At 33.2% G+C, this 16,605-nt stretch overlaps 1 protein-coding gene across 4 annotated transcripts in view; it reads left to right on the forward strand.

The window, feature by feature from the left end:
* Stacl (SH3 and cysteine-rich domain-containing protein) overlaps positions 1–16,605 on the forward strand; it is a 50,607-nt gene that overhangs the window by 217 nt on the left and 33,785 nt on the right. For 3 of the 4 annotated variants that reach the window (XM_018457809.1, XM_018457812.1, XM_018457811.1), the window contains exon 1: positions 7–501. In XM_018457809.1, the coding sequence (XP_018313311.1) occupies positions 51–501 (451 nt within the window). In that variant the 5' untranslated portion in view covers positions 7–50. Of the gene's footprint in view, positions 1–6; positions 502–16,605 lie in introns of those variants that run through there. The other variant, XM_018457813.1, reaches the window with a different exon arrangement.

Below are 16,605 nucleotides of genomic sequence, written 5' to 3' on the forward strand. Positions count from 1 at the left end.
AACGGTAGCGACAGCAGCGATAACGGCTACGCTAGCGACGATTTCTGGGAATGTACGTCTTCTATCCAGCGGACGAGCTCCTACGTATCTATGAAAATCCGATTCGGGAGTCCGTGTCATTGACTGTCAACGACGCAGCGGTGAACGGCGATTACGAGGAGATAAATCAGCAGCATTATCAGCAGCAGCAATCGCAATCGCATCAGCAACAGCGAATCGTCGTCACGAACGACGTCCGCAAGCGCAAGGAGAGAAAGCGAGAGACTAGTCAGACGGCGGGAAGTAGGAGGCAAATCGTGCGTAACGGCCACGGCGACGGCGACGGCGACGCCGGGAAGAAAAAAGGACGAAACGAGGAGCAGCATACCAGGACTATGCAAAGTAACCGTGCCTCCGGCTCCGAAGAAGCCGCCAACCATCCCCTCAAGGACCTCACGCAGCCGAGTCTCAATGAGCCGCTCAAGCAACATAATGGTGTTGCGCTCAAGCTCGTCCAGACGGGTAAGTGCGCTATTGAGATTCTACATGTGTAGTTCAGTGAAATCATTTGCACACGAATCTTATTAAATTTATCTAACTCGATACTATACCTCTTTTAAAACGGAATTTAAAAACTCGTTGACTAAAATATTAATTAAGATCTTAACCGAAATCTCTCTCAATAAATTTTTGTACGAATGGATAATTTCTTCTTTTTAAATATTTTTCAACATTTTCTGTTTATTAAAAATATTATTTAAAATCTTCATTTTCAATGTAAAAATAAATAAATAAATAAATAAATAAATATATATATATATACATATATGGAAAAAATGGCTGTGTTCTCAACAGAAAAAACAGCTTTCTCCCAGACAACACAGAATATTTATGATAAATATTTATTAATATTTATTTTTTGAAATGTTATATAAATATTTCATATATATCTTATATAAAGTTTTATTCGAAATATTATTAAAATATAGACTCTAAATATTTTATGTAATATTTATGATAAATTTAAATAAATATTTTTAATAAGTATTGGGTATGGGAATAAGTTTCCGCCCTTTTTTAATGAAAAAGATGTATTTATTTAAACAAAACTATATAAAATGAGTTTATTCAAAGTATGCTCCGTCGAAAGCGACAACTTTCTCCCATCTTTCCGGTAATAAACGGATTCCTCGAAGGAAAAAATCTGGTTCTTTTAAAGCGATCCATTCATCAAGCCATTTTTTGATACCTTCATAAGAATCGTTCTCCAGAAATGGCCGACTGCATGGACCGGAACAAATGGAAATCTGAAGAAGCAATGCCCCCGGTGAATACGGCGAGTGGGGCAAAATTTCCCACTTCACTCCTTCCAAGTATTTCTTGACCGGTTTTGCAACGTGTGGCCTAGCGTTGTCATGCAGCAGAATCAGCTTGTTGTGCCTATTGTCCCATTCCGGTCGTTTTTCTTTCAAAGCTTGGTTTAAACGTATCAGTTGTAGTCGATAACGATCGCCAGTGATAGTTTCGGATGGTTTCATCTTCAAATTCTGTATCTTCAAATTTTTTCGGTGCACCTTCGCGGTCTTTGTCATGCACGTCGAAATCACCATTGTTGAATCGCCGAAATCATTCTTTACTAGTATTACTAGATGGAGCATGCTCACCGTAAATATCTACGAGCAAACGATGCGTTTCCGCAGCACTTTTTTTTAAAATGAAATAATGGAGTAAAACTTCCCGCAAATGTTGCTTTTTTGGAATAAATTCCGACATTTTCAACGCAAAAAAAGTTACTCTTATTTACGCTTCGAACGAATGCCAATTATTGGGCTCAAAAGTTTGAACATATACCTTTCAAAAACATGTATTGCCATTTTATCAAACACACAAGCAGTGTTACTAACGACATCTTTCTACAATGGGCGGAAAATTATTCCCATACCCAATATTTTTTACTTGGATTATAATGTCTCATTAAGTATCTTCATAGCACATTTACTATAATATTTACAAAAAATATTTTATATTTATAATAAGAGAGAGATCACAAAAATATTTAAAATGAATCTTATAAATATTATGTAAATATTTTATAAATATTGTGTGCTGTCTGGGTTGTATATATATAACTGTTGTAAAATTCTTTAATATAATTAGTCTTGTTCCTCTGAATCTAAATATCTAAATCAATATATTACAGAATTTTACAACAGAACAAAGTTTCTCTCTCTCTCTCTCTCTCTCTCTCTCTCTCTCTCACATCCAATGATTTTGCTGAAATATCTAAAAACTTAGATAGACACAGATCTGAAAATAATTTTGTTTGGACAATCAAAATTATTATGTAGAACGTTCGAGTAATTAAGCTCTTTAGAGCAAAGCTACTAAAAGTTTTGACGTTCCAACAGCTGGGCGTCCTACGTAATTATTTTCATGGTGTAACAAAATTTATTTTTAGATCTGCATCTATAGATAAACTTTTAGATACTTTAGCAAAACCGTTCTTTCTGTGTAAATAATTATTCATGTATTATAGAACGAAACGTGCATGAAGTCTAATGAAGTGAATTAAGTTAATAAAGGTAACTGCGTATTTTATCGCGCTTCCAGTTTATTTCCAGCTTGGTAGGAAAGAAATATGTCTACAAACTTAATCTTCAGAGGACGACGCACGCACAAAGAATCGCCTGCGCTTCTTTCACATTTTCGCAAGCGTATCTTCCCGGATTCTTTATTCGCGTCCTCGAGGAAGCTATTATTCGCATAGCTAAGTTATCGTCGCACATAATGTCTATGAAATTCGTAAATTGTAATAACAAATCGGTTGGCCGACGATTCGCATTATCTATGTACTTAATGTACGAAACCGTATAATTGTATAACTTCGTATTGGCAGCTTCAAACTTCTACGTGAGTTACAGTATTATATGTCTCGACTTGGCAGAAGTTTAATAGCCGTCGAGCGAAGATGGTTTAGGTTTAAATCGGTAAACTGTATAAGGTAGATGACATAATGACATATCTCATTATAGAAATAATATATGATTTTGAAAAAAATCAACTTGTGCTGAGAATTGTAATGGAAAGTCAATGGAACAGATATTTTTTATCCATTATTAAATATACAAATTGTAAAGTAACTTTTGAAGCATAAAAAGTAAGAAAAAGAAAAGTAAACTTAATTTTCTTTTCAATTTTACGGCCATTAGTGGTTTAATGTTTAATAAACTAGAAATCGATTTTTTCTTAACGACTGTCTGAGAGAGAAAGAATGATTCGTCATAATCTTCTAATGTTTGACATTAAATAACTTCGGGAATTAATAACTAAATTAAAAACCTATTAATTTAAAGTGGAATTCTCTCGAATTAAAGGAAGAATATAAAGTTTCGTTATCAATTTGTGTTCTCTAGTTGACAAAAAACAATTTACTATTCCTGATCGCTGACAGCGCGAAAGCTATTAAATTCTCGACATTGTGTTATGAGAATTCTTGTCTCTTAGTTTACTCAAAGAATCTATCATTAGCGGGAGAAGCGCTGTGTATAAAATTAAGGGGATAAAGTTTGTGTGTGGGACTTTTACTTAATGTTATCACATCAGAACATCGGATACCATACATAGATCTGATGCAGGATTAATTAAAGTTCCTTTGTTCTCGTTGTTAACTAAATCTTTCTGCGAATGTATCGCCTAAACAATTCATCACAGCTAACCTTTTTCATCCCTTCTTGACAATCGGTGTGATCTTGTAAGCGCGGATGAAGGGATCAAGATTAATTATATCAGCTGGAGATAGCGGAAGCTAAGTAAGGTTGGCAAGCCTATTACTCTCTCTCTCTCTCTCTCCCCCTCCCTCTCCGCTAAGTTCAAGACTATCGATCTTTGTCACTTGCTACTCTACCTGACCTATCGACCTCGATCTTCGAACTGACACTTCATCATGAAAACTTATAAACCCTCCTACTCGTTTGGCCGTAAGACCGCGATAAAATCAGATTGGGGCGAGTATCTCTGAACCAAGTGGAAATACGTTCGAATTTAGTGAATTGCTGAGCAACTTGTCAGACTTGGGTTACTCGGTTGATTTATGTACCCATAAATTAAAGCCGTAAATAAAACGTCAGTAAAAATACAGAATCTTATACTTTGTCAAACGGTAGAGACTGTAACATTCAAATATACTATATCTATGATGAAAGAGAATTTGAGAAGTTTCAAATGCCAAGACAAGGACTGAACGAGAGTCGCAGCGCTAGAGAATAAAAATGTCAAGTAAAGCTACTTCTTCAAATTATTATGCGTTTGAAAAAAGATGAATTATCTTGTGCTCATTTCTCCAATTCGTGTTTGTTATCATAAAGATGTTCTTATAAGAATGAATGACAGCTTTCTGGAGAGCTATTGGCTGCGTAACGTATACATATTATTCTGTTGATCTGCCCACATCTCATGATGGTTTCGTTCCAAGCATATGCATGGTAGAGTGAATCATTTGGCGTTATCCCGTCACGCGTCGTTCGACTACACGAATTCGAGTATCTCCGATGAACATTGCGCGTTCTCAAGGAAATTCCGCGAGTTCCGTTTCAGAGGAGCGCAATCCCGCACACAAGAGCTCGTTACCGCGGTATAAATAGATCTTCGCCTCGTAGCGGATTTTAGAGTATGTATAGCAGCCCCCCCCCCATCTCTCTCTCTCTCTCTCTCTCTCTCTCTCTCTCTCTCTCTCTCTGTCTCTCTCGTCAAACGATCTCTCGAGGCTATCACATGTGCTGACCTGGATGTTTATTCGGTTCATCGATGCGGCCAAATATCGTTGCCGCCTGGTCTGGCAATCCGCGACGGAAACGCAACGGATTCGATGAATCGACATTAATCACTTCGTAAACAAAACCTGGTGCTATGCTGATATAGTGACGGCTGTCGACTTCTGTTTTTAGCTGGCTGTTTAAAAGTTAAACGCTGCATCTCTGTCCGAAATAGTGAAAACGGTGACCTATCTCCGTGGGCGATTGCAATTAAAATAAGATCGATAAAGATAATTGTAATATTAGTGAGATGCAAATTGCGCGATATTTTCCAGTAATGGAATCGATAATTATCAGTTCTTTTATTTAAAAAATGACTGAAAATGTAAATCATCTTCATGTGCGTAACAGATTTGAATAAACTTCAAGATCTCAAGTCTAGAAATTACTTAATTATCATTTTTAATGATTTCAAATTATGACGAAATAAATTTATTGATTAATTAACATTTTATCAACTGTCACATTTGTATTGAATTTATCCTTCTTTAAAAACGGCATACAATTGCCTTTTATCTCTTCAAACGATAGCATCATTAAGAGTCTCATTAATATCTTTACAAAGAATCGAACATCTTATTCATTATTACATTCCAACGTAAAAATCATTTTAATTAGCCTACGCACAAAGATGTAAAGAAAGTGACTTTAATAATAAACAGGGCATAAACAGGGAAAAATCTAGTTTTTTCACAGATTCCAATCGTACTTTCTTTATCAATCATCAGTTCAGTGTTCATTAACGCATATTTTAAGAGGACCGATGAAGACAACCATGAGTGTTGCTCTAGAGCGAGTTTATAGTTTGCGTGACACTGGGCGATCGAGTTCATCGAACCTGCGAGACTCAAGGCACCAAGGTTATATCCTTAGAGTCACGAAGGCTATTAAACTTTAGCCTGCACCATCGGACGAGTCGATCGCCGGCCGGTTGATCGTAATGCGATTCGGCCGACTGGAATTCCACGTCCTGCGCTTTCGAAGATAATCCCGATCATTCCCTAATCTTTTTCTAATATCGCGTATTACGTGGAACACGATGGTACGATGGTAATATATCTAGAAAAGGACGTGGGTCATATTTTAATAAAGGAAGGAGCCTGGTTGCTAAGGTAACTGTGAAACGAACAGAGCACGCGGCCAGCCAGCTACGCAGGCAGACAGGCAGGATATTGATTCACCCCACCTGAATTCAGGTCAACCCCTGACTAAACACCGTTTCGCTGTACGCGGACTCCTCCATTTCTATCGCGTTCATGCCATCTCACCTTTTTTCTTTCATAATCAACCCTCCCCTCTCCCTTATTGTGGAAGCGCGTGCTAAGCCGGAGCGTTTTGTTATTGGATACGGTTTATCCAGGTAACTGGGTATTTAAAGGCCTTCGCCCGCATCCCTCATCCGCCCATGCGCCATACAGTTCTCGCAATGCGCGCTCTCGAATGAGAAAGTTTATGCTGAATCATTAAACAATATTGATCTGTCGCGCACGTTCCTACCTACTGACAAATTAACCCGGATTATTATCTATAATGATAGATGGCTCATTGTTGCACTTTACTTTGGTCCTAATGGTGAACTTCACTTCTTTTAGGATTATATAGAGGGATCCATAATTTCTTCTTGTATATGTATGTATATCAATGAAATTTCACATTTACATATACAGGATATTCCAAAAATCGTAGTACGAACGGAAATGGGGTGATTCTACGTGAAAAAATAAGTCAAAACTGATAGAATAAAATTTTTTCATATGAGGCTTTATTTTCGGAAACATTTATTTAAAATATTCACTGGATACTATTACATATCTATGTCTCGATTTAAAAAATCTCGCTATAGACTATTATTTCTGTTCATGTTTGTGTTTATCGTATTGGATAATCGAGAATACACATAAAATAGATATTCATGCATGATGAATTTTATTGCCGTATAAATTGTTGAAAATGTTGTCCGAAAACAAAGCCTCATTGAAAAAATTTTATTGCACATTTTCTATTTACTTTCAAATGCAGAATCCCCTACTTTACATACGTATATATATATATGTATATATATAATAATTTTAATGATAACTTTTAAGAATTTGTTTTAGGACTCGACACATTATAAATTTTAAAATATATGATATAAATTCGTTTCTCTCTCTCTCTCTCTCAAATTTAATATTCATTACATGTCACCTTTTCTCCTTTGAATTTTATTCTCAATAATTTTCTTTCAAAATCGACATTTTCAATTGGGAGCAATCTTTTTCAAATCAAATAGAGTTTATATGAGTATCCATCGATAAATATATCGATCAAAACGTGCACGAAACAATTTCTACGACGTAAATTCTATATCACATAAAAATCAACCGCATGCAACTTTTTGAAGCAATTTCTATTTTCTCCGGATCTCACCCGTCTAATTCTGATTTTGGAATACGTAATGATATGGAAGAATATGAGTAAATACATTTCTATGAATAGCTTTCAATGTGTCAATCAAACGTGAAAGCGGTAATTTCTTTGGAAAATTCTATAAATAAAATTTGCACAGCATTTCGAAACCATTCCCATTTTCTCTGTCACAATCGTCCTATTTCATTTTTTTTCTTTATTTTACTTTGGAAAACTCATCGCGTGATTATAATGGAACAGCGCTCGTGCAGCCTCATCCTATATCATTGCGTGTTATCAGCTACAATTTATGTGGAGCAATTTTTAAATTTTTCACACGACGATATTGACGTTCGCGCGCAAAGCCGAGCAATTTTTGCTGTCGTTAGTTTCACCGTAACCGGAGATAAAAGTCCTCTTTGAACAACATAACGCAAGGTCGCTCGTTGGCGAGCAGAAATGCAAATGCGGCGGATGATATCCGGAGATGTTTATCATGGCTTGATGCTTGTAACGCGAGATAGTTATGAAGATGCTTGGGCATCTCTCATATCGACATTAAATCGACCTATGAAGCGCAGTGAATATAAATAATTTTAATTTTTTTCTGAGTTACATATCCACTTTTTTTATTCAAACTGTTTTTCTTGTCAAATCAGGCCTTTCGATAATCTCAACTTATGATGGTGAATTTACGGATCAATTGTAACAGTAAAAGTATTATCGAGAGAACACAGATCTCACCGCATTACTCGTATCAATACTCGATACCGCTGTGCACCTGCGCCATGTTTGCGTCGATCTATGGTACTGCGGGAATTGAAGTAGTACTTACTCTACCTTAAATTTTTAACGAGCGCCGGGTCTTAATTCTTTTATCCTCTCCGAAATCATTAATCGTAGTTCACGATCAATAATTATTAAAGTTGTAATTGTTTTAATTGATTATACACGGCATGCTATAAACAACAATAAAAATTCAATACGGATGAAGCTGTAATTTTTACTTCTAGAAATATCTCTCGTTAAACCTCGTTAAAAAAGATCAGAATTCTGAGAATAATTATAATAGTGAATTCTAGATTTTTTCTAGATAAATAAAACAGTACTTAGCATATTTCTTCTTAAGATATATTTTTAAACAACTTTGGGAGATTAACATATTTTTATTTTTAAACATTCACATTTCTTTTTTAAAAGAAAAAATATTCTATATACCATATACACATATTTTATACTTTAACTACTATTACAAAAAAAACCATATAAAATTCAAAACAAATTAATAAAAGTTCTAAAAACAAAATTAAAAAATTTTATTTTAGAATACAGCTTCTAAATTAAAAAATGTAATATGTTAATTTATAATACATATAATATAATATTTAAAATTCATTAAAAAATTTTTTTATTTTAAGTTTTAGTAATTTTAAAAAGGATATTGAACATAATTTATTAATTAATAAATAATGTAGCATGCGCCTGTAGTATGTTTTTATATATAATATTGAGACTTTTTATAACAATAACTTTCATGACAAAATTATTTTCTCATTCTTATGAAATACAATAGATATTATTAATGTAGCACGTAAAAAATATAAAATCTTTTTACGATTTAACGATCATTGATTTAATGAGAACGACGCCGACGACTAGGGTCGTATGAATTCAACGTGCAGGTTATTCGTCGCGCACGGTATGCTTCACCAAACCCACAAATAGGCCCGGTGGACGATAATGGTGCAACCGCTATTACGGTGACTCCAATTAACCGAAATTCCTCGAGCGAGAAAATATCGCCGGTGTGCAGCGTGTGCATGTGTGCGACGTAACTTTTTTCCACGCCCGATTTTAAGCGCGATCGTTTGTCGGCATGACGAAAGTAGAATGCCGTGGACAATGTGGCGCCAACTCGGGATATTTTCCGACGAACTCGGAAGTCTCTCCGCAAAGAGAAAATATATCTCATTTCCGCGGACAGAAGGATGTTTTCTCCGTTCGCTAAATTATTTCGCTACGTTTCGTGACGCGAAGCTATAATACTGGAAAGTTCAAGCGCAGAGGGAAGTGGGGAACAAAGGATCAAAGTGGAAATAGCTTCGAGAGTTCAGACGACGATGACGACTTTGGTCGTCACGAAGTGGGTGACAAACACGAAACTGTGCTAAAGGAAAACGAGATGCCGCTCATACAGAGCTTAATTCCCTCGTATCGCGATTATGCGTTCATGAAGCGGGGTGTTACTCAAACAGACGAGTTTAATAAGCTTGATTAAGAGTTAAAAGGGATTTGCGCGAAGCTTCCCAATTGTCTGCAAAATTCGGATCGGGATGATATTTACAACAAAACATGCATTCATGTGTTATGCGCGCGTGATACCATGTTTCCCTCAATAATCTCGCGGGATTGATGTGCAACGTAGCTATTCCATGAAGTTGGTTTCGATGAAAACCAATATTACGTAACGTACTGTATAATATTAATAATACTGTATATTATCAATTATGTACTAATATATATTGTGTAAATATAGATGACCAATAGTATTACATCCTAATATCCGATAACGTCGCAACACGATTCGCTTATTTCGAAATAAATAAAAACATCAAACTGCAGATCTATCATTCAAAAAGTGATCTTGCAGTTATAGCGAAAATTATCTAAGTACGAAAAATAGCTAAATAGATAAATTTCTAACAAGTATTGCGATATTGAATATGGATTGCACCTAATCATTTAGATGACAGAGATGTAATTTAGATTTGTGCCATAAATTCTATACGTATGATACATAATTTTGTATCAGATACAAAAAATAGCTATAATTCTAGCTGTCTAATGGAGCAGCAAAATATTTTTTTGCGTAATATATGAGTACAATTGGTACAATTTTATGTAAGAAAATATAGAGACATTACCTATATAGAATGAATCTGAAATTGTCACATTTTAGAAGAATGTTGCATTCATTTTAAGGATAAACACAGGAGAATTGTAATAATCAAATAGTATTGTATTGTATATAATCAAATATATAATCAAATCAGTATTGTATATAATCAAATATTAAATTTTTCAAAATGTGCCACACAGAAAGAACAAGTTTGGTAAAATAATCTATAAATCTTGTTAGATACAAATGCAGATCTGAAAATAATTTTGGTGGATCATAAAAATAAATAGAACGCTTAACCTTTTAGGAACGACATCGTCATTAAAAAAAACAATTTTTTTTACTAATTTTGTTCTAAAATGTCTTGTAATTATGAAGAATCTATCGATATGCATATACTCTATCAATATTTATCAATGTTATATACGGATTTTGTGGCAATTAAAAATTTACATTTCAGTGTTCAATATTGCATATCCCATCTTTTAGTTAAATAATTTATATAGATCCCAAATTAACCTCAAATTTAATCTCAAAGTGAATGTTGCAAATATACTCGCTTCTAGAGAATTAAGAATTGATGACAATGCAATACCGCAAACATTTTTTATGTTCTATACACGGAAAAAAATGACTTGACGATAACAGCTATAAATTTCAATAGCTGAATCGAACTTGGCTGTAAGAGCTATCGTCTTAGTGTTCATTGCTAAGCTTTGGTTATTATAGATAAAAAACAATCACTGTGTGGCATGAAACTTTATTAACTGAAATTAAAAACATATATTAGTACGGATAATTAAAAAAATGTCAGACATATTATAGGTGTCATTGATGCCTTCCGGATTTAAATTTATAATTTCTTCCGATTATACACATAACGATCATACACATATCTATACAGTGTACACTGTTAAAAAAAAGAAGTTTGCTTCCATTATATGTAACGAAAGCAAATATCTTTTTTTTTAACAGTGTATATAGATATGATGTGTACGCTCGGAGAAAATTATAAATTTCAAGCGGGAAAGCATCAATGATGCCTACTGTACCTAAAAGAATAAAGCAGCCAAATTAGTATTCAGCTAAACATCAAGTCTCTAGCAGCAAAAATTTGTTGCTACAATATATATAAGTGCAAATAGCTAATTTTAACTTGAACAGCAATAACATTATATTAAAATAGCTGTCGCTATTGTAAAGACACATTTTAGCTATCACTATACAGGGTAGGCCATTTTAATAAATACACGCGAATATCTCGAAAAGGAGAAATTATTTCAAAAAATAATAATCTCATTTTTAGACCGTACATGTGAGAAATACAATCGACAAATTAGAACCCTATATTGGTCGAAGCTAGATCTTAAATGCTTAAATAATTCAATCTTGACTAAATATGATATATATGTACTTGACATATATACCACACTTGTAGTCTAACGAATTGCGCGCTGAAATATTTTCGGACTAAACACAATTAAATCACTGTAGTAATTTCGCGAATTAAATTAAATTCTAATAATTTCGATGCTCAAACAGGCATCATATTTCAAAATGTTAATATGCTGAAAAAACTGTAATTAAATTTATTGCGAAAAATACCTCGGCCGAGAGTCGAACTCGGAAATATTTCGGCGCGCAGTTCGTTAAACTACAAGTGTGTGTATATATGTCAAGTACATATATATCATATTTAGTGATTCAAAATTGAATTATTTAAGCATTTAAGATCTATTATAGCTTCGACCGATATAGAGCTCTAATTTATCGATTGTATTTCAAAAAATGTTTCAGACAAAAGTTTTATGGTTTCAAGGGGGAAAGAAGACAGTAACCTTGTTTGATCTTGAAAAGATGTCCTTAAGGTCAGGTCCATGTTAAATAAAATTTTTTTAACGGAACTCTCCATTTTTTATTGCGTATTCTTGTAGCTTATTTAAAGAGCTTTCCAAAACGCTATAATAAAGTAAATAATTTTTTCGTTAAGTACATTTCGAGTTATAAGGTTTGAAAGTTACAGTACTGCCGGCATTTGCATTATCCAAGTTGTCCGACCGACGGCTAACACTTCCTGAATGTTGTTCAGGATCATGACCTGGATAACATTTGTCAAGATCAAGGCCATTGGAGCTTGTATCTCTTATTTTCATTTTTACATAAAAATGAATTTTTAGTACAAAAATGAAAATAAGAGGAATAATTTCCAATGGCTTTGATCTTGACAAATGTTATCCAGGACATGATCCTGAACATTCAAGAGGTTTTAGCCGTCGGTCGGACAACTTGGATAATGCAAATGCCGGCAGTGCTGTAACTTTCGAACCTGATCATAACTCGAAATGTACTTAACGAAAAAATACTTTATTATAGCGTTTTGAAAAACTCTTGAAATAAACTACAAGAATATATAATAAAAATGGAGGGTTCCGTTTAAAAAATTTTATTTAACATGGACCTGACCTTAAGGACATCTTTTTAAAGTCAAACAATATCACTGTTTTCTTTCCCCCTTGAAACCATAAAACTTTTGTCTGAAACATTTTTTGAAAAAATTTCTCCTTTTCGAGATATTCGCGTGTATTGATTAAAATGGCCTACCCATATTAGCTCCTACCGCTAATCTTTTTTCCGTACAGCATCTAATTTGAGCATCCTAATTATTTGCTGGTCCAAACAAAATTATTTTCAGATCTATATCTAGTTAAATTTTTACATATTTCAAACAAGATTTTACTGCTCAAACTGGAATTATAGCTGTTTTTTGTATCTGATAGAAAATTATGTATCATGCGCACAAAATTTATAACAGATCTAAATTCTATCTCTGTCATCTATTCATCTATATGATTAAATGCAATACATATCGAATATCGCAGTACTTGCTCGAAATTTATCTATGCAGCTATTTTTCGTACTTACAATTAGATAATTTTCGTTGTATATATATATATATACATATATATATAACTGCAAGATCACTTTTTTGAGTGAAAAGAATTGGTTCTTTTCGTATAATAATTTTTTGTACGTGTCTTAATGTAAAATGTTTTGTTCATTGGCTTTAGTAACACGTACATTGGTTTTACCACGTAATATTATGTTTCATTCCCATCTAAATTTATCGGTAAGAAGCTCTGACCATAACGCGGATAGTCTGAAAACGTTCCCTATTATGTATGCGTCGCACAAAGTTCCTTCTTCGGCAGGCAGGCTTTCGTGAACGATGATTAAGCGATTAAGTGATCTCCAGGGCGCTAATGTAATCCGCGTTAACACGAGAGATCAGTGAACAAATTGCGTATTATACGCGAGATCTCGGCTTCCCCCCAAAACGGTAATTTCCGGAACGGGAGCAGCTTAGGCTAATGTAAATGTCTTAATGAGGGACGATATTGCATACGTGTAACGCCCTCCTTGTTCATGCCGCTTAAATCACTATCGACGGTGCCTGATGAGCAAATTATGTACTCCGTTTCATCATCAAAATCATAATTTCAACGGATTTGTTCTGAGTTCACGTTCTGATGACACGATATGCATGATGCAACTTGATGTAACTTGACGCGCAAATATACATTTGCATAGCATAAAGGCTTGTGCTCGTTTATTAATACGTTAACACATTTGATGCGCGTGCGACATTATTATTCAAAAATTACGCAATATGACCTTCCTTCAACGATAATTTATTTATATATCGTCTTTTCCTCACTGTCTTTTCCTCATTTCTAAAGGTTAAACATGAAACATCGTGATAACAAGTTCAAATTTTATTAAGTAAAATTAAAGTTAATATTAACTGAAAGCTCCTGGAAGACAGAGATTAAAAACTTTTAAATGAAAATGGAATTATTTCAACGATCTCTCTAATTTAAAATTAATTGTTGCGTTAATTTTAATTTCTGTTTCCAATTTTCAATTGTTAATTTTCTGAAACCTATTAAATAAATGTTCACAATATTTCCATTTATTACTGAAACCCCGCTTTTATTCTATCTATTATTTGACTCTTATATAACTATTTATGTAACTATTTATTACTTTTATATAACTCTGTTACATACAGCGATTCAGTCTCTTATGTGCAACATACTATTAATATTGTTATAAAAACTTATTTTATTATGTCAATTTCGAGAGGTAACAGTTTTCTGCTTTATTTTACAAATTTCTGCTTATTCCAAACAATACAGGTATATCGAACAAATCGATCTTTCTTTCGTCGAACGAAAGACATTTAATGTTGCAGTATATGACGAAAGCACTTAACTGAACGAAAAATGCTCACAAAAATGGGTCGAATTTCCTGATAGTGGATAACTCTGGCAGAACAGGAGTTTGGAGGCTGTAGAACTCAGCTCATCTTATTGGATCCCCGGGTTATCTTGGCCCGGTTCGAGAAATAATGCCATCCAGTTGAACCTTTCCTCTGTTTGTTTGAGTTGTTTGACGAGGAAAAACGATACTCGCCTTCGCGAACTGACGCTGGCAAGCTGGCGCTGGCATGGATTCCTATCTCTTCCGCGTTCTCGCACGTCATGTTTGTCACGAATTTATCGCGAACTTTCGCTGCGAAACTGCAGCACTGGATATCGAATTAATACAAAATCGGAAATATAGACAAATCGATTACTTGAACGACTATTATGTTATGCCGCGTATCTCTCTCGCTCAGTTTTTATTAAGCTCAATGTATTTGCGCACAAAACAAGCTTTTTCTGTTCGCATATTTTCAATAATCGAGGCTTGACGTAAGAGCTCTTACATATTTTTGAACTTCCACTCTCTCATCGCGGTAAAATGTAAACCGTAAGAGGGTTGTTTTGGACAATTTCATTTTTTAAATAGTATTTGATGTTTTTTTAAACCTAATAATTCAACACACGCAACAAATAATTAATGGAATTTATTCGTACATTCATAACAATTTTTTTACTATAATTTATTATTGAAAATTACCTAATATAAAATAAAAAAACAAAGATAAAAAAATAACCTTTAATATTAATAAATCTTACAAATTTTAAACATTTTGTGATGATATTTTCGCTATGAGCAATCATTTTCTAACAAGGGAAGTTTCACAACTGTCCGGAATCGATTTGATTCTCCATGAAATATGTTGTTAACCAATTAAGGACTGCTGGTTGATTTTTCGACCAAAAAAATAGGTCAATTTTAGGATGCGAAATTTTTGGCAAGTAGGCTCCTTAAGGGCATAGTAGCTTGCCATTAAAAGGATTTTAAATTTTGAGAAATAAAATTTGTCTTGGTCTTTAATGGGTTAAACACGAAAATCTAAGAGACACGTATTTTTTTATACGTGCCCTAACTCATTTAAGGGGTGAAATACCCCCGTGAAAAAAAAACTTTTTCTTTCGAGGCGAATATCGTCGGAAGTATAAAAGATGAAAAGAAATTTTAAAACAAACGTTGTACGGTTTCAAGAGTACCTACTTCAATGTTGTGAAGAAAAAAAATTTTTTAATTTTTTGTTTAACAATTGTTTAACTTCAATTAAATTGTTCAACTTCAATGTTGTGAAGAAAAAAAATTTTTTTAACTTTTTGTTAAATAATTTTGTTTAACAAAATTTTCTTCACAACATTGAAGTTGAACAATTTAATTGAAGTTAAACAATTGTTAAACAAAAAATTAAAAAATTTTTTTTTCTTCGTAACATTGAAGTAGAGTAGACCGGGGATAGTACTCATTTTTTAGTTTCGAATTTTTACAGACGAAATTAAGAGACTTATCGAAAAAATAAGTTCTACGCCAGTTACTGCATACATTTGATTATCTAATAATATTTTAATAATAAGGGAAAACTGATGACTAATATGAAAAAAAATGCATTTTTCTAATGTATTTCATTTGATTCAACTAGCCCCGGAACCAAAGAATGACTAATGAGGTAATTTGACTAACATTATTAAAATGAAGATTAATGTATATTTTAAGGTACATCTTTGGCTACATAATAACAAAACTTTTATAAAAATGTATTTTAAATACAAACATATTTATTATAAAATAAAAAATGTATAACTTTGTACTAAATGACAATTTATCTAATCCGAATCGTTATCCGAATTACAGTTATAACAAACATAATACGATAAGTTACCCTTTATGCATTTAGAGTGCCCACACACATGTTCACAAAATTATTCTTTTAATTATTCTTAATATTTTCACATTATTATTACTACTTCTATTACACTTAAAAGTAATTTTACAAAAGAAAAAAGGATGTACGAATATATATGGATATGTTTCATATATATTTATGTGTTTATTTATAAACATAATGTGAATATTTATACATTTATTTATTATATGTATGTTTATTTATATATATGTTTATATATAAATGTTCATAAACGTATATAATTTATTATATTATGTATATTTATACATATTTATACATATCCATGCATGAAAAATTTCTTATACATGTAATTTAACTATTATTACTGGTAAAAAAAGTTGATAGAGAATGATTGAGAACGATAGGATTTTTAT

This window comes from Mycetomoellerius zeteki, unplaced genomic scaffold, assembly GCF_001594055.1.
Source record: "Mycetomoellerius zeteki isolate Tzet28-1 unplaced genomic scaffold, Tzet1.0 scaffold68, whole genome shotgun sequence".
Lineage (NCBI taxonomy): Eukaryota > Metazoa > Arthropoda > Insecta > Hymenoptera > Formicidae > Mycetomoellerius > Mycetomoellerius zeteki.